This window comes from Ornithodoros turicata, unplaced genomic scaffold (genome assembly GCF_037126465.1).
Source record: "Ornithodoros turicata isolate Travis unplaced genomic scaffold, ASM3712646v1 ctg00001170.1, whole genome shotgun sequence".
In the NCBI taxonomy this organism is placed as follows: domain Eukaryota; kingdom Metazoa; phylum Arthropoda; class Arachnida; order Ixodida; family Argasidae; genus Ornithodoros; species Ornithodoros turicata.
The window spans coordinates 127,053-147,111 of NW_026999487.1; the positions used below are offsets into that span (position 1 = coordinate 127,053).

A 20,059-nucleotide genomic window follows, 5' to 3' on the forward strand; every position below is an offset into this window, starting at 1 on the left:
AATAACGGCTAGGGGAAACAAGTGTGACAAAATAGTCTGAGCACAGCTGGCCATTCCTGACCGATCCTGACTTGCACAAGATACTGAGAAATACCGTCACACCCTGCAAACACTGACAAATGGCTTCGGGGGATTCAACCCACCATTTGTCGAACAGCCATTTACACGAATCAAAAATAATATATCACAACATGAGAGAAGCGTTGGTGCCTGAACGAGCCACGCTGAGTGCGAGACATAAACAGTCGTAGCTTGGAGCACCTTCAGTGGTAAATGTAATAACTTGCCATTTTTTCAGCAACTGAATACATCATTGATGTCATTGAGATTCTAGGTCATTGGGTAGGGTACAAGGGTAGCCATGTCTAAATGGAATTGAGCTGGTTAGTAAACTTCTAGAGTAAAAAAAAAAAAAAAACGCTGTGACCGGTATGCCCAACACGCTGCACAATGACCTGCCTCACCCGGTTCTCCTACCCTGTGTTGTACTGAACCGCATAAAATAGATACATAAATTACAAGATACACTGTACTTTTATGAACCCCATAAAATAGTTGGTGGGTAGAAATCCAGCAAACCGGTAGAGATGTAGGAAGGGAGTTGCCTCAGGACAGAAGCCGCCGATATTTAAGAACATTCCAGAACAAGAAACATATTCCCAACATATTCCCAGAAGAAGAACAGTCTCTGTTCGAAATATCGGCGGCTTCTGTCCTGAGGCAATTCCCTCCATAAAATAGTTGTACTACTTAACGGCAGATACATAAATTACGAGATACACTGTACTGTTTTCATTTTTGTTGTGTATGTTATAACACTGGCCTCGCACATTAATTGTACCTGTTACATTTGTGCTTCTTTTTGTTAGCACAGCACACGTAAGTAGAGAGACAGCTTCCAAATACTTACATGGCTTCGGTGACAGCTAGAGACTCCCTGCACTAATTTCCGGTGCAAGCATTAGGGCTGTCTTCGAATGGAATGCGTACTTCTTGCAACTTCTTTTTGTTTCTTCTTCTTTTTCATGTTTACTTCCACACTTCAACATGGTTAAGTGACACATTGCAGTGCTATTGTTGTCATTTAACATTCACTAATGCCTTATTCTTTGCAGGTTACACATGCCAGAAGTTCCGCCAGCCTGTGGGGCCGATGAAGAACAGCCTAGCAGTGATGCTTAGTAAACTGTCGAGGCCACAGAACTGAGAACGCAATGTTTCTCCCACTTCATCTCAAGTCAAGTGCACCAACATCCAACATATGTGTGATAATGCTGTGATAACGCCATCAATATAGTCATTTTGCTCGTTTGGAGTCCACTGTTTTCCTTTTAGCTGCATGCATGATACACAACACAATTGCAGTTGGTTTTATTGAGCAATGCACGTGTGCATGGCAAATGCTATGTGCAGCGGCAGCTGAGTCAACAAGTAGTCAACAGAGAAATTGAAAACATATATTACATGTGAAGGTCACAGGAAATTTGTGGAAAGGCTACGCAAAGTCTACAGAAAAACTTGTTACCTTCCTGGGAAAAATTGTCTACAAGACTTAAAGTTCCATAAGTCAACATAAAATCAATATCTGATGTAAACATGAGGTCAATGGAAAGTCTACTGAATGTTCTCTGTTGACTGAGTTCTGTAGAATGGAAACAAAAAGTTAACAGCCATTTTTGTAAGGGCTACGGAAAAACGCTGTTTGGACCTGAGGTCCGGACCAAGAAACTGCGTTCAACGAGGTTAAAAGCTTAATTTCATCAGCTTGCTGCACCGCGCGGTATCACCCTAGCTTTCCCACTATTCTATCAGCGGATGCATCGTCTTACGACATCGGGGCAGTTCTGGCACAAGTTCAGCCAAGCGGAGGAAAAGGACCAGTAGCGTCTGCACCAAGGTCGCTGACGCCGACGGAAATGCGCTACGCGCAGATAGAAAAAGAAGCATTGGCTCTGACATGGGCAGCTGAAAGGTTTCATGAGTACCTTTGTGGACTGACTGCAACGTTTGAAACAGATCATCAACCCTTGGTCACTCTTCTTGGAAAATCTGCGCTCGACGCACTGCAACCGAGCATACAACGTTTTCGAATGAGACTGATGCGCTTCAACTTTGACATTGTGTACGTGCACGGGAAAGAGTTCATCACACCAGACCCATTGTCCAGGTCGCCAATCACCGCTCTTGACAAGCAGCGGCAGAGCCTCTCGGTGCCACAAATAGAAGAATTCGTCATTGCGTCCATCAGCGGTCTGCGTTCCGATATTCAAGTGGACAGGATAAAGGCAGCGCAACACTCGGACGACATATGTAAGCTGCTCAAACTTTATTCGACACTCAGTGGCCAACAAAGCTGTTCCTCTCAAGCTATCACGTTACTGGCAGGAACGTGGTTCCGTCACCTGCTGCGACGGACCACTTCTCAAAGGAACCCGTTCGATCATACCAGAAGCGCTGAAGGCTGACATTTTACGTTTTCTTCACGATGGGCACCAAGGCATCGCTAGAACACGAGCCAAAGCGCAAGAATCCGTGTGGTGGCCAGGGCTGAGCAAGCAGCTGTCAACGTTGATAAGCAACTGCGACACGTGTTTGCAATTTCGTTCACAATCCGCCGAGCCGCTGATATCTTCGGAAACTCCCAGTTACCCTTAGGAGAAAGTGGGAGCAGATCTTTTTGATCTCGGCGGAAGAACTTATCTTGTTCTTGTTGATTATTTGTCCCGGAGATAGCACTACTCTCGAACACAACGTCATCGTCTGTGATCCGAGCGATAAAACGTATTTTCGCCCGCCAATGCATAGCAGGACTTGTTATCCCTAATAACGGACCACAATTTGCGAGCAGGGATTTCGCAGACTTCGCCACGTAATATGATTGTCGTCACCAAACATCAAGCCCACGTTATCCACAAGCGAATGGTGAGGCTGAACGAATGGTACAGACGGTCAAGAAACTATTGCAAAAACCCGAAGATCCATATTTCGCACTCCTAGCTTACAGAGATACCCCGGGACCTGCTGGAACGAGTCTAGCGGAAATTTCCATTGGTAGAAGACTTCGGACGAAAGTTCCTGTGTATGGAAATCTCCTTCAACCAAGACATCGAGCCTTCGCAAAATTCCGAGAGGAAGACAAAAGAGTTCGTCAGAAACAACGGCAACACTATAACCGGAGGCACGCTGTCAAGGAACTTCGTCTGCTAGAGCCCGGTGAGAAGGTGTGGGTGAAGGACCTGAAGAAAAGTGCAACGGTCGAACAGTATGCCCGGACACCTCGCTTGTACTGTCAGGAACACTTCTAACTTTCTACTCGTTTCCGTGGTCTCGCTCCCATAAGCGCCACGCTAGCGGGCAAAGTCACAAACAAAAAGTGGACTCGTCCGCGGTGGCCGGGTGCCGACGAGGTATCGCATTCCGCACGAAGGTGTTGGAAAGAACGTGGAAAAACAAAGAAAAACGTAACAAAAGGAAAGCAGACGATGTGAGAGGGAATTATATCACTATCTTAATCTGTTGTCACTTGCCGTGCCCTGTTTTGTAAGGAGCAAGAAGATCGCGCTTTGTTGTCGCCTCTGCTTTCCCTTGTTACGTTTTCTTTATTGTTTTTTCCTCGGTCCTTCCAACGCCTTCGTGCGGCAATGCGATACCTTGTCGGCACCAGGCCACCCATGGACGAGTCCACTTTTTATTTGCGACCTTGTCCGCTAGCGTGGCGCTTATCGGAGCGCGGCCACAGAAACGAGTAGAAAGTTAGAAGTGTCCCTGACAGTACTTGGTTCGAACTGTGAGTGGGTGCTTCAGTAGGAACCGAAGATACCTGGTGCCGCTAGGTTCCACTCCGTCGGACTCTACGAGGACTCTGCTTCACCTTCCTGTTCTACCCTGCACAAGTCCGGTCGTCAACGTAGGAGAGCGTCGTACTCCGGGTTTGGAAACCCCAAGAGCCGAACGTCCCACTCCTGTCAATCAGGGCGAGAGAACGCCCGTAGCAGTAACAATATACGGACGTAAAGCGTACCAGCCGGTAAGATTACGAATTGAAAAGTGAACTGTACGTGATGTGCCTACGCCGCCTGTGTTAATTTTGCAGTTAACTTTCCGATGTGCTTTGAACGCTTGGACAGTTCCCCAGGTTGTTTATCGGAATTCGCCAGTGCGACAACTTATTCATTTTGTTAGTTTGTTCGCCCTGAAGAAAAGGGAGATGTGGTGTTATCTGCTTGCACTGTCACCGAGCCTACGAGCGAGCTATCGCTATCATATCTTTGTGTCCTTGACAGCTTGTGTTCGTATGTTTGGAAGAGTGTAAAAGGCTGCGCACGGGTAAATAAAGATTGATTCTTGGTCTGGCACTCATGTGGGCTGTTACCCTGCTTTCCCGTCCTCGAGACGTTAACGCGACAATGGCCATGAGAATGCGTTCCTGGCGCAATTTCGCTGCTCAGCGAAACCTCGAACGCTGGTGTCGGGAAGCATACCGCTCCCGCTTACTCCTCCGGCGCTATATGGCAGGAAACCCGGCCTCGGATATCCCCGTTGTCCGGTCAGCTGACGGCTCACTTCTCACACAACCTGATGACATTCGAGCTGCAATGCATGAAAATTGCGTAGCCCTTTATCAAGATTCATCATCCAACGGGACGGTGGTTAGCCCGGAGTGCCCACTCCCAATGAAACAAATGGAGTTCGCAGACTCAAGGCCGCTCACGCAAAATGAACTTTTTGCCGCTGTTTCGTCAGTACCGAAAGGGAAGTGTCGCTGCATCGATCGCCTCCCAGTAGAGTTCTACAAACGTCTCTGGAGGGTAATGTGCGGTGCTTTAACTCGTATATGTAATCAATGCTTGTCGCGAGGAGCGTTCTGCTCCACAATGCAGAGTGGCATAACTGTCCTTCTCTGCAAGGACGCGCGTCAAGAAAGCAGGACCCGGACGCGTATCGCCCCATGACACTTCGGCTTGCGACTACAAAATTCTAGTCCAGGGCCTTCTCCTAAGTGTTTCGCCGCTGTTGGAGAAGGTCTGGCACCCATGTCAAGCCTATTCGGTCCCTGGCAGGTCATCAATCCTCCACAGGATGGCTATTCGTGACGCGATCCAGTGGTTAAACCTGAGACAGCTAACAGGTGTGTTAGCCTCGTTCGACCAGGCACAAGCTTTTGACAGAGTGCGTCATTCGTATCTGTTTTCCATGCTTACAGCTTACGGTTCCCATGAAGCGTGGATTGGCTTTGTGGAAGTGTTGTACCTTGGTGCAAAAAGCCTGGTCTCCGTTGCTGGTGGTCTATCGCGTCCTATTGGGATTACGCGCGATGTACGGCAGGGTTGTCCCCTTTCTCCTGTATTCAACCCGCTCCTGGTACGTTTAAGTTCCCTCTATGTCCTTCTTAGGTTGCCCGGTGGTTGCCCCCCCCCCCCCCTCCTGTTTTTGCGTATGAAGATGATATATTTGTCATGCTACCAGGGCAAGCTTGCCTTGAACCTGTGCTGAAGGCTTTCGACGATTAAGGGAAAGTGTCTGGCGCACAACTAAACAGGTCTAAGCGCGGTGCCCTCTACATTAATGCGCAACCTTCCCGCGTTGCCCCTACGGCGTACCCTCGAAAACTCTAGTCAAAATCCTCGGTGTTGTCTTCGATGGTAGTGCGGTATCTCCTGTAAACTGCCCTAGGGTGCTTAAACGTTCCTCCGTGTTCTCCGTGAACTCAAATCTGTAGACCTGCCCCTCACTTTCCGTGCCCCCTTACTGGCCTCTAGGTGCTACAGCCGTCGCTGGTTCCTCGCCGCTGTATGTCTGCCATGTGCAGTCATTCGAGTCGTCATAACTCGCAACTCATTCCGTTTCCTGTGGCCTGGCCTAGAGCGAAAGGAACTTTGCTATTCACATGTGTACTGCGCCTGTGACCTGCTCCCAGCCTCGGAAACAAGTCTGCTTGCGCTGATATCATATATCGACAAAAACCAGCCTGACTTCTTCGGGACTCCTCATTCGGCGGCGATCGTGGCCCGAACCAATGTCTTGCTGTTACGATTCTAGGCTGTATAAGTCACACTGCAGACGGCGTAGACAGGAACACACCGGGACCTACAGCGAAAGGAACTTTGCCATTCACGTGTGCACTGTGTCTGTGACCTGCTCGCAGCCTCGGAAACGAGTGTGCTTGCGCTAATATCGTACACCGACAAAAACCAACCTGACTTTTTCGGGACTCCGCAGTAGGCGGCGATCGTGGCCCGAACTAACGTCTTGCTGTTACGATTCTAGGTTATATATATCACTCTGCTGAGTTACACTGCAGACGGCGCAGACAGGAACACACCTGGTCCTACAGCGAAAGGAACTTTGCCATTCACGTGTGCACTGGCTCTGTGACCTGCTCCCAGCCTCGGAAACACGTCTTCTTGCGCTGATATCGTACACCTATAAAAACCTACCTGACTTCTTCGGGAGTCTGCAGTCGGCGGCGATCGTGACCCGAACTAACGTTTTGCTATTACGATTCTAGGTTATATATGTCACTCTGCTGAGTTACACTGCAGACAGCGTAGACAGGAACGCATCTGGACCTACAGCGAAATTAACTTTGCGTTGTGAAGTGCGACTGTGATATTTGGAACATGTCCCCCTTCGTTGATCGATTTGTTTGCACGAATTTTCATGCAATCAATCAATCAATCAATATCACAAAAGACTGGGTGGTCTAATGTTCTGTTTTACTTTGTTGCAACCAGTGTTCTTCGTCATCATTACTATTATTATTCAAAGCAGCTTCACGCCTTCAAGCGATTCAGGCTTACTCTGCATTGCTTGGTCTACAGACGGGACCCGCTCGCTGTAATTCCTTCCTTTCCTAAGGACTTGTTTGCCTAAGAATATGTTTAACGCAAGAATTTATGCTTTATGAGGTATACAATGTCGAGCTCGTCGTAAATCTGAACATTTAGCATTAACACGCACCATGCCTACAGAAAGTCAACTGCAGCGTATTCTAGAAGAGTATTGTCCACATCGTATATATTTCTGATAACTGTTTGCTGTTTAACACATTTACTGTTCAACCATGTTTCGAATTCGAATACTGTGCAATACATCCATAACCCCGAGACTGACGGACACAATCCAACGACACCAGTTCGCCTTCGTCATTGTCACCTTATATTATTGTGTTACATAAGTCTGAAGTCACGAGTTGAGGTAACTGAAAAGAATCAAGAAGCCCCAGTAGTCACGTAGCATGCCCTATATTTTGCAATTACCAAAACGACAGGTAATTGATACTATTTCGAATAAACTGCTTTTTAGTCTTCTGGGAGAAACCTGCTTTCTTCGTGAAAGAACTCTTCCATTTGCCAGCTGGACAGGCTGTGCAGGCTCCACTAAGGGTGTGGACACTATGCTCGAGCAGCTGAAATGTCCACATTTAGCTCACACAGTACAATAAAACTAAAATACATAAGACCTAACATCTACATACACATATTATATGCTACACATGCATAATTTTTATGCATATGCAAACACAGGATGTATTCTATTACACACTGTCACTCAGCTCAACTAACAACTGTATTGGCACAAGTGTTACCAGCAAATAAGGGCTGAAGTAGCTGCACAAGGTTTACAGGATTCCCAGAACACACTGAACTGGTTGAACACAGCAGTACCCCAGTGATATGGGAATGGTTGGTAATGTTCTTTCTTGGTAACGTGAAACAAAGTGCATATATAACAAATCTCACGAGGACGTGCATCATGTGCATCAAACGTAGGTTCCTTCAATTTAGAGGTGACCTGCAGAGCACTTGCTGGAGTTGTTCTGGCCTTGTTACCCTGGTGAAAGACTTCAGCTGCCATACACATGGGCTTCCCTGGTTTGAGAAAAGGAAATGAATAACACAGAATGCAACTCAAGTTCCGGTGAATACAAATCGATGTAGTCCACCTTAGTAATGATTATAACATAAGGAACAAAAGTCCGCAGCTCTTAAAAGCACCTTAGCTTATTCAGGTATAAACAAGGAAATGTCCCCTTCAATATCATATCATATGTTAAACTGATATGATTGTGCATATGATCAGGTGAACTGAAATAAATCACAAAAAAAAAACTTGTGACGAATACACAGAGCCTGGATGGGAGGCAAGATAATGCTGCAAAGAGGAATATGGAAGGGGGCTGCATATCATTTGTTCACTCTGAATAGAGGGTTGCAGCTCTTGGCCATGCTGTCTCAACTCAGGGGTTTCCCGCTCTGCTGAGGAAATTACCTCTAAACATGAAAGCACATAAGTGAAGGGAAAAGCACGGTTGCATATGTTCAATATGTTTAAGCATGGTTTCTAAGGTCATGCTAAACGAAGTCTATTTCTATCAACAGTGCATCACCTGAGTTTGGTGACGAGATTCGGTAACTTCCATTTTGTCTTTTTTCTACACTTCCCGCCTCTCTCTTATGTATGCCCCAAGCGACAAGAAGGTTCCAACCTCGTTAGCCCCAATAACGAGAAATACTCACACTTTTGCGCCTTTAACCGGTGTGGACAGTTGATGGCACGACACCTTTATTCAAACGACACTGAGCTCGGTATCCAATATGTTGAAGAGCTTAAGCATCTCTTTCGTAATCGCAATCATGGAAATATTCGCTACAAACACGGACAGTCGATGGCACTGCGCCTTCTTTAATCCTCTGGCGATCCAATTGCTTCCTGGCACCAAAAGCTGTCCGTCTCGTCACTGAGAAGCATATGACGCTGGATGCTCGGCGGATATTGACGTGAATTCGGGCAACCAACTACCCAACATCGTCTCAATATGTCGGCAAAAACCACAGGATGCGACTGCCATAGACTGCGACCATCGCGCGGAAGCTGGCGTCATGTAGAATTCCATTCCCGATGAACGCATAGGCCGGATCCTACGGCGCATGCTGCTGGCGGGACCACGACACGTCACGATGACGTGTCGCGGACCCGATCGTGGTTTGCGTCAAGGCGTCAAGTTACTCTCGGCGTCTTCGTGCGGCAGCTCGACACGGCGTGGCGCCAGCTGTACTGCCTTCGCGGCTCTGTTCAAATTCTCACCCGAAAAAGACTCCTCGCATGACGAAGGTAAAATTCAGGTTCTAGACTCAGAAAATTGTTTTCTTTGTGATGAAAACGAGAGAACTGTCAATATATCATTTCATAGTTCCTTTAAGAGACTCACGATGGTGGTGGTGGTGGTGGTGGTGGTGAAAGGGCACGCCCTTGTCGGCCTCACAGCGGTGATTCGCCCTGCCACAGCAAACATGCCACCAGCGAATTACAGCGCTGTCAACAGAATGTGTTGCACGGGCTTTTAGATTTCCAATACATGGGCCCTATTGAGATATGAACAGGTGAAGCCTGCTTTATGTTTTGCCTGGAATCCTTGCGCATGGTACAACCTGCATCCACCTATTGTTTCCATTGGCACATTGGCCTCCACCATGCGCAAGGACACTAATCTAGGCGACAAACCAAGACTTGATGTGGCGTCCCGCTGTACACTCTCGTTTGTTTAATTATCGCGGTGCCGGTTCAGTAGGGAGGTTAGATGGATTGCGAGGAATCTAGCAGATTGGAACATTTTCACTCCCCGACATTGCTGCCGTCCTCGGCCGGGATCTAAGCCACGAGCTTGAGCTCAGCAAGCCAACACATCACCGACTGAACTACCGAGGAGGGCTGTGATCTCCTAGAACCTTCCCGTTAGCAGCTGGCGCTGTGAAAGCAAACATCTGTTGAAAGCGGCCGGTATCTGTCACGAAGAAGAAGCAGAAGGAAGCCGCGCGAGCTCATGCAACAGGACGCGCAGAAGTTCCTACAGTCCAGTCGTGCATGGACCTCACCGGATGTGGTTCCTTGGGCTCACATAATCCCGCTTCACGTTGCACCTTCTGGAAGGCGAGTGTTACGTTAAGAGCTTTGTGTGCAAGCACAGTATACACCGTTCGCAGTTTCGCGAATGTTGGTAAATCCCAAGCAGAAGCCGAGGCGCACTTTATGCATTCATTTTCCTTTCTTCGAACTATGAGTAAACTAGAGCACCTGGTTAAGGCAGGGGTATCGTTGATATAGATCGAATCTCTGAATGGGAAGACCTAACACTGTAGTAAGTTTTATGCCTGTTACACCAGCACCAACACTTTTTTGACTATTAATGTAGTATGTGTAACAGTGGATGCTATGCCAGATTCATTCTATGGTATACGATGTTGTCGAATGTCTTCTTATATTCAGTGTTGCGACTATAATTTCAATACATTTTTATTTTCAATAGTTTTAATTTTTCGTAGGCTACATCAACCGCGGGGGTCTACAGCTGAACAGCGGCGGCGGACACTGTCGACCCCTCATAGATGAACAGGTGGAGCTGTGTACCATATCATTGAGAAAATAAAGTAGCTTTTCTGTTCGGTCTGGACATTCCTCATTGGCCCGTAACGCGTGCGTTTTGTGAAGGCCAGGCACTCGGGTCACCTCGCGCCGTGTTATTCTTTCACCGCTGTGGTTTTGAGATCACGTTATCAGTGCTGTTTTCAGGGAATATCGCAAGACGGAATGTTTTAGCGTAACGGAATTCAAGTGAAGCGATTGTGTCGTGGCTACTAATTTTGCTATTCTTAGGAGAAGGCCTAACTCTGACCACGACGGAGGCAACCACTCAGGAAGTTTTCCTTGATACTACGACTGCGATTACTACGACCTTGGTGCCAACTAAGACTACCCACACCACGGCTACTACGACCACAGCGCCAATTGAGACTACTACTACGACTACCACCACCACGACTACCACCACTACGACGACAACGACAACCACGACTACTACTACCACCACCTTGAAACCACGTAAGTGGTTTATATTGTGAATCTTTGATATTGACGATTATCGGTGCAGAAGTGTTATTTGCACGTTGTGAATTCCGTTCACTTCGTCACTGCAAATCCATAATGTCCTTTCTTGCCCAGCTTTGCCTCATAAGTTTCTTGCCTGCGTCAGTTCAGTCGTTCAGGCAATATTTCACCCACTCGATGATGTCTGTTACTTCATGTTCTTCACCGTCCAAGACATCAATCAACTAAAAAACAAGAATCTCGGTCTTGCGAGAAGCAAAGTTGGTATCGACATACCGAGCTCGTAAGTGAAGTAGTTCTATCTCTGAAAACCAGCATGCTTCGAGTGAACCTTTAGTGTGCTGAGAAGTGCGTGCCCTGGTGCATTGGTGGACGTGTTGATGTTTCAGAAAAGCCAACGCTAATCAGGACAAACTTGAAAATTCCATCGCAGCGTACTGGCCAAAGATCAGAGACTTCGCTGTCCTGGACATGGAAGTCCGTCCAAGTGTTTCAACTCATGTCAGTCATGTCCAAGCATTTCTAACAGTAAGCCAGGAGATTCGTCTTACCCGTTTCGTTCGAAAAATTGTGGTGTCAAATAGGAGAGCTGACGCCGGCCCTGCACAAGGGGGATAAGGCTGCCGTGGTAGTTATCTTCTTTAGATTAGAGTGTCACCTTGGAGTCAAGGACGGATTAAGATATGGGGGGGGGGCGATCCGAACGTCCCGACATCCCTCTCTTTCTGTCGTTACATAGTTTCGATTAACCTTGACTGTGCAGCAGCATGCTATGCACGACAGGACCCACTCCCCCGCGTTCAGAAAAATCCTCGATCCTGCTTGTAGTACCTATGTCTTTTCCCGGCGTGCCCTTATTGTGTCCATCACCGTGAAAACGGTTTCATCGCGGCAGTTGATTCGCGCAGGAAAGTTATCATTGAAACGTAGCACATCACATGGAACATTGCCTGGAACATGGAACACTTGCCTGTTGTCCCGTTTCGTCCACGTGTTCGTGAACCTTCCATTTTTCTGTAACCGGTCTGTAGCCTAGATCACTACGTTCACATAATCCCCTCCACACTCTAACAAAGCAGCCATTCACTCCCGCTGTAGAAGCCCGTACGGACCCTTTCTTCCCTCCGGGCTGTTGACCCACAATTCGCATGAACCTTTAAACACGTCATACCTAACCCTTTTGAATACCATGCCAATGATGAGGACGGTGCCCAGAAGAACAACAGTCTCTGTTCGAAATATCGGCGGCTTCTGTCCTGAGGCAACTCCCTTCCTATGTAATAGACATAGTCCGGTGAACTGTTGTCAGCATGTGGGCCCTTTAATGTCCTATTGGGAATATTACGGGGCGTCAAAAGGTGCGTTCTAGTATCCTCCGCGTGATAGTCGACAATCCGTTACTTGATTCCTTTGTCGCGGATCTCTGAAGCTGATACATTGGTGATTTTGCCACAGGATGGAATTTTAAGCGCAGCGTGCCGAAGAAGCCAGCATTACACAAACCTAACCCTTCGTATACCACTACGTCATTTCAAACGCCAACTGAGTTGAGTGCCCTGCGCGTGCGTTGTCGAAATTGCCACCAATACCAACCAATGACAACGTTGTAGTGACTAGGTGTTGACTGACTTCTTTCAGGAAACGGACAGACTTCTAAATATCCATATGAGAGCAGAACCAACGCCAAGGAGGAACTTTGGCTACGTGCTTCTAGGTGTGGCCATACTCCGGGGAAGCCAACAACCAATCACCCTCATGGCTAACTTCAATCAACTTGTACAGTGAGTAGACTATATGTGTCCGACGTGAGGGTCCATGGTGCTGCTTATACGAATATCTTAGCGGCAGGCTTCGAAAGGATGGAAATGTTGCGCTGATTACACTTGCACACACTTGATGGTTCAACGAAACCGCGTTCAAGTCATACGTACCAACACTCACATAAACATACTTTTTCTACCTGGTCATTCTCCCGAAAGAGCAGCGGGTAAACTCAGTTGCCCGTATTCACCAAGCCACTTAAACCGCTGTTTAATGACGCCGGGACTAATCACGTAGTCTCTCCGGCTCTGGGGTCGGATTCACAAAGAGCTCGTGCGACGGAATCTGTCGTACTCTCCGTCGTACGGGAAAGTTACGACGAAGTGTAGATTCACGAAAGGCGCGCGTCGCAAAATCTTCGCAGCTTACGGCGGAATCCTGCGAGAGCTCCCGAGCAGTCTTACGAAGAAAGATGGCGGCGTATTTGGCAGCGGGTGGATTTGGAGACGGCAAACAAAGACTCCGTAATACGCGCCAACGCATTGCACTTGCAACAGAACCTTCGAGACCATCCTCGAAGTGACATTGATGCACTTCTTTGCTTGGTAACCTTCAACAAATGCTTCAACTTTGTGTCCGTAAAATCGGGTCGCAGGGATTTTTCAAGCATCCCCTATACCCCCGCTAAGACACCCCCAACACCCCTCCAAATTGTCTGCAAGAAAGGAAAAGAAGCTTTAAAAGCTGCAAAACTGTGTGCCACACAACCGCTTACAAAACACCCTCACGCACCCCCTCCCGAGACGGACATACTGGGAATATATTTGCTGTGTCATCGAACGCGTTTCGCCTGTGATTGCATGGCATCCATTATGCTACCGAAAGATCGAGAGCACGTGCAGCAAAACATTTGGGGACGAACAACTTCGTCTTCTTCGAAGGGCACGACTCTTATTGGTGCGATTACAATTTCGTCATAGTACCATAGCGAAAACATAGTCTCGCACCCTTTGGCTGTTTCTCTCCGAGGGGGACGTGACAGGAAGCGAGCAACTTCCTCTTCCTCGTCAAAGGGGGTACCCTCTCCACTACGGGTTGCTCGTTTATTAAACTCGCGCGACCCGCGAGTCGGAGTCGTGACGTATGAGAGCCATCGTACGTCATCGACTCTAGCGACCCACCTCGAAAGAGAGTCGCTGCGAGTCGACTCTTGAGCACCTCCAGTGTTCAATCCTCGAATTTTAGAACGGGAGTTAGTGTCACGTGGGCGACGTCATGAGAGCCGCGCCGTGGCATTTTCGCCCACCAAGAGTCTACTCTCTCGGCTCTCGAGTTGTTCGAGTCGAATAAACGAACGCAACCTACGATAGTTTTATGAATCGCGCTTAGACGCCGTCGTACGCGCGTCGCAGGCTACGGCGTCTTAGCGCATCTTAGCAGTAACTTACGATCGCGTTTGTGAATCCGACCCCTGAAGCTGAAACGCACGCGCACAATACACATTGTCACGAGCTGATTGAGGGGAGGGAGAAAGTAGCTCACAATATGCTCAACTTTGCACGCAGCATCTGAAGACTGCTAACTGTGGTATCGACATCATGACTACATGGGCTGCTTGACGCTCTACTGTTGAGTTTATATGCCCCTGTGGAGGTTCTAATTTGTCCATACAAATCTGTTGACACAAAACACTGCTCGCAATATTTGCTGGTATGCCTCTGCGGGATATTTCTACATGTACTTTATCGATTAACCAAGTCTGATGTCCTAAAAACATGCTTGCTTTTTTTATATCAAAATTTCTCCAGTCGACATGTACAGCAGCACCATCGGATTGATGCCGATAAGCATAACCTGATGTCACCAGCAGTAAATTGCGCCGAGAAACAAGCTCATAGCGATTTCGAGAACATAGTGCTTTCATAATGACACAGAACGCAATAGTGCTTTCCTAGGGAGCTTGCATCTTTCTGGGCAAGCAAACAAAGCTTTCAAAGGGATGTAGAGCTTCCTGCATGTGGTGCCTTTTCCAGAGTGAGACCTGAAATATTGTACCTTGTTAATGCACTACTATTCTGGGACGTCACTCTTAACATTTCAAAGGCGAGCAACGTGTTCGATATTTATGCCTTCACATCCTGGGCAACATGTACCATCCTCCTTTGTATAGCTGTAAAGTACATGGAGGTATAACTGCTCCATGCGACCACCCCCTTCTCCCTCGCTCTTGTGACCTCCGTTTACACGACTGATTCATTTTTAACAGGACGCACTTAACAGTATACGAGGAACACAAAGATCTTTCACAAGTACCGACGATCACTACAATGTGCAACAAATCGTTAAATGTATCAACCAGAACCAGCAACGGCAGCACAGCAAACACTATTGTTAATGATGCATAAGAGAGGCACAAGGTGTTGTATTTAATCAATGTAATAAGGTGTTGTAGGGTTATGCATGTCAGCATCAATCCATTGTGCTGCTGTACATGTCGACTGGGAAAAATTTTGATTAAAAAAAGCAAGCATGTCTTTAGGACTTGGTTATTCGATAAAAGCACATGTAGAAATATCCCGCAGAGGCATACAAGCAAATATTGCGAGCAGTGTTTGTGTTTGGTGTCAACAGATTTGTATGGACAAATTAAAGCCTCCACAGGGGCATATAAACTCAACAGTAGAGTGTCAAGTAGCCCATGTAGTCATGATGTCGATGCCACTGTTAGCAGTGTGCAGATGCTGCGTGCAAAATTCAGCGAATTGTGGGCTACTTTCTCCCTCCCTTCAATCAGCTTGTGACAATATGTATAGTGCGCATAATCAGCACCGCCTTTTGTTGCTGGAGGTAACAGCTGTTTGTGCGCGACCTCCTGTCAGCTTTGGATCGGAAAGCGACTTATGTGTTGCTTCCAATGTTGACATCACTAACGTGGACGATATCGGTGCTAAATTTGCAGAGCGGATTTCAAATTCCGCTCCATACCGATAGTGTTAACTTTTTTTGGCGGGGGGTATATTGCCTCACTTACTTCGCTCACGGGTCTATCACAACGTTATTTTTCCTTAAATTTCTGCAATTTCGACTTGAAAAGTAGGCAACAGTATCTAGCAAAAACTATTTTGGGTTTTTTCTCGAACTGCTCAGTTACAGCTGCTCCGTGCTAGACCGGCTTTAAACTACCCCCCCCCCCCTTAGTTTAAATCAGTCCTATGCGAATACATGAGAGTTCGACCATTACTAGACTGCCGGGTTTACGCCGTGTGAACGGCGAAAAAAATGACATTGAGGGCAGGTATTCATTGGAGTGCAACAACATCCGCCTTACGAACGCTTCTAGTCTACAGGTAAGTCTAAACTTACCTGTAATTCGCCAAAAAATTTCCGGCGAAGCGTAGGTTAGGCCTATGCACTGTGCACACACTCTATGGAGGCCGCCAAGGGCCTCACGGCAGTCGGCTTAGAACAGCAGGGTGGTGATTGGTGGTTTGCGGACGAAGTTCTCAGACGTCACTAAACCAGTGACTCAGTGGGACTGCTGAATACGGGAAAGTAAATTCATTCTTCCCAGACAATAAACCGCATCGTATGCGTGTCATCAGACGCCAGACAATGATGGATAGCGTGGCAAAACCAATCTGACATGGCGCTGCTCACCCAGCGATTTCCTAGGTATCTGGTACCATATCCACCACCACACACTAACAGTCTGCGACTTCGCCCCAATTTCCAGCTACCGATAATGTTTACTCATGTATCCTAACGTATGCATTGCGTTGTCGTGGTCATCACGTGCGTCCAGGTTCGTACTGTGCGTGTGTGGGGTGGACAAACATTACTGCTCGGTCGCTGCTATTCAATGGAATAGGCTCCCTAGTGGCCGAAATGAATGTCTCGTAAGTCTTGTGCCGATGTCTACTAGCTAGAGAATCTGCGGTATGGGCTTCTCGGCTGCTTGCTCATGATAGAACTTTTCTGTTAGCAGAGTAATTAAGCCAGACGCATTGGTGTACCGAACGAACTCTAATCGTAATATAACGGACCCAAACGTATGCAGGGCTACAGGACCGTCACCCTGGCAGGGACCTGGCATGCCGTCTATGCAGTCATCATTCGTAAGCAAAGTTGTCTATGTTTGGAAACGGACAATCCGTCGCATGGGTACTATTATACGATGGAAATAGTGCCACTCGCAATATGACATTGGCGCGGTTTCACCAACGCTGCTTAGCTTCGAACTAAGGTCAAGGGTAGCTAAAAACTGAAATTAACACTTTAATTTCTTTTAGCAACATTAGTCAGATTTGTGAGTGTTTTAGTGACTACTCTTGATGAAGTGAAGTTGAGGGTTACAATCAAGTTCAGGGACTGCTGATCTCGGTTGAAATGTTAATCTGTGTTGGTGAAACCGGGCTACAGTAAAATATTCAGTCGCAGACCCAGACCAGAACGCTGGAAGTCTGACCGACCTTGTATGGGAGAACATTTATAGCAATTGCGTCGTCTACTTGATAGATAAATGCGCGTGGGAAACTTGCACAGGGAACTGGAACGATTCCCCAGTCAACTGACGGAGACGCTGTTATTGCCGCAAATAACTGTTTCTATGAGTGGAGTATACAGCCGTGCACAGCTGGACAGAACAGTTGTGAGCCAGAGATTTCCCTACACCCCCCTCAGGGGGGGGGGGTTTACACCCTCCCTGCATTTTTGGACCCCCCCTGAAATTCCTCAGGTCACACCACCCAACTCGGCCACCAACACATTCTAGTAGTAAGTCCGGCGCAGCGAATTACATCCTGTACTATCAAAGTTGTCTGTAGGACCACAGTGATGCAGATGATCCTACCATGCATTTGTCCAAATTCATCTGAAAATCACTGTTCCATTCATATAGTACGAACATAAGGGGGAAAATGCGTTCGGGCATGCAAACTCAATGTGGATCACAAGGAATCATTTGCGCCCAACTCAATCAAGTGAGGTATTCTGCTTTTTTCGTCTGAGGTCTTCACCGTTCGTTGCAAGGTATTCATTGAGTTTCGTGAGCCAAGGTGAAAGTCTTTTTTCTTTGTCGGTCGTGCGATTATGCATATTAATGTTGAAATGCCGCTCATAATGAATCTGTATTCTACTGTACTGTGTTGTAACGTATTAACATGTAAAATAAAACGGGAAAGCTCCGCAGATATGTCACCATTGTGCCACGATAATTTCCGTGTCAGAAAAATTTCGTAAGTGGAACCTTCACCAAGCATACCCCCTTGAAAGCTCGGCACCCCCTCAGCAGTGAATTTCTGGAGATCACTGGTTGTGACGAGCAGGTTAGTACGCGTCGTGGGCCAACTGCACAGGTAACTGTGCCGACATGGGTCTGGAAGGTCTGCAGGAAAACCGGAGAGAGCACATCCGCCAGAAGAATTCATTCCCACGACCTCAACCAAACAAGCTAACCAGCAATGCCATTTGGTCTTTCGGCAAAGATCGAGGCGCGTTCCAAGCTCGACAGATGTTGTCGATAAGATGCCTGGCTACGCACGCTCGCTAGATTTTGCCCCATCTTTCCCAACTGTGGTTCAGCTTACGGCAAAAGAAGGGCAAATGCCACGAGTTTTGCTGAATGAGGTGTTCATACGCTCTTAGCTAAGCAAGATGTGTGCTCACCCCATGCATATAAGTGTTGATGTTGAAGCTACCATTACTGTTCTTGCAGGTTGAGTCGTTGTCATTCAGGCATGTGACTGGGTTCCATCCGCTGCCTTTGAAAACAGCGGAATTGCTCTCTTTTAGCGCTGCGGCCCTCATAACTGCCTACACGGATCCTTATACACCACTCACAGCTCCATGCCGGAGTGTCACCCAGGCGAATCCAAAAGAATTGGTAAGCCGAGATTGACTGTCATGGTTTGGACAGTGAACGTTATAGGGGTAAGGAAAAAGGACCTCGAGAAAAGGTGGCAAGAACGATACACAGAATACAGAATCCCCACTTCGGTTGTGACGTTTTTGTTCCGTGTCACTTGGTCTTTTGCCCCTTAATCGTTATCCCAGTCAGTCTGCGCCCTACATCGCCTTCTAAGGGAAAGGAGACACATTCCCCAGTGGCCAAAAGGATAGCGTCACCAGTCAGGCTTTTAGTGACAGGTGTCCTCGTTGAAAACGAGGAATACTAGATGCAGCATTGTTCTATGGGGAAACGAGAAGCCCTCAACGTCTGCCGGAAAAAAGCAGTTTGGGAAACAGACAGCGAATGACACACTCCGAATGACACACGTGAACTTCGTGTTGGCCAATGCGGGCTCTCGCCACACTCTCGGTGCGAATGTGACAACAACGCACTGCCCGGTTTTATCGAGGCTGGGTGAAAAAAGTGTTATGCCTGCCCGGATTCTGGCAAAAAGGAGAAAGAAAATGGCGAGGAAATGACTTGGCGAGTTCTCCATTAGTATATTGCGGCGAAAACTGGAAGCAGACGAGACAAGCGTCTTGGCTGCTCTCCGTTAGCGTGCCCTACTTCACGTCCTGAGGTCCTCAGCTGCAGAGGGAGCCGAACATTACCATATTGTTCCATAAAATTAGTGATTAGTGATTTTTTATGTAAGGGTTGTCTGCATGTAGTGTGGCGACATGTTGCACGTACCACACTGTTGGATAGCGGGTGATTTCGACCAGCTGGGGTTCATTTGACGTGCGTCGTAAATCTCCGACAGACGGTGCTGAAATCAATGTTTACCTCTTCCACATTGCTACAGTCCTCGGTCGACTTTCCACACGTTACCGATTCAGCTACCGAGGACGGCTATCTTTCTCGTGCACACGTTTCGTGATGGAATAGTCTTTTTAAGTGTGACGTGAAAGGCGTTTTCACTGTCACAATCCTGTTTCGAACATCATGGGCTATGTTCTCAGAGATCCGGCAGAGAAATTTAGTTGGAAGGTTGGGTTGGTTCGTGAGCGATTCCAGTAGTGTATGCGTGTTCTAAAAACGCTAAATGATAATATGCAATTTGATCTATTGCACTAGTTTTGTAGTAATGCTGGCTTTACCATGAGTCCTTATTTTCAGGTGTGCCAAAATGGACGATATCATGATATAGTGACCAACCGTAATATGTACCTTGAAACCGACACCATCCGATTCGACGAATGGGGCGGCACGTTTGACACCACTATCATAGTAGCGTACGACTCGGATTGCACTATGTCGACAAAGGTATGTATACCATCGCGAAGGTCCTCCGAATGACAGCCAATGCGTGTATATATAACTGTATAATTGTCTATAAAGTGTATATTTTATAATTATTTATAAAATTGCATTTAAGTGTATATAAAAGTGTATATTTTATATTCCCTTATTCTCTCTTACACTGTATCTTTTTACATTTCTGGTGATTCGCTTATACAGGGTGCC

General features: G+C 47.2%; 1 protein-coding gene across 1 annotated transcript; it reads left to right on the forward strand.

Annotated features, from left to right (window-relative positions):
• Window positions 1-10,884: 10,884 nt before the first annotated feature.
• LOC135376598 (uncharacterized) lies at window positions 10,885-19,858 on the forward strand (the record flags this gene model as incomplete). Its single annotated transcript, XM_064609124.1, has 6 exons — window positions 10,885-11,167; window positions 11,274-11,412; window positions 12,523-12,665; window positions 16,703-16,760; window positions 18,359-18,526; window positions 19,712-19,858. Coding segments are annotated over exons 1-6 (744 nt in total), but the record flags the coding sequence as incomplete, so codon positions are not given.
• Window positions 19,859-20,059: the final 201 nt, after the last annotated feature.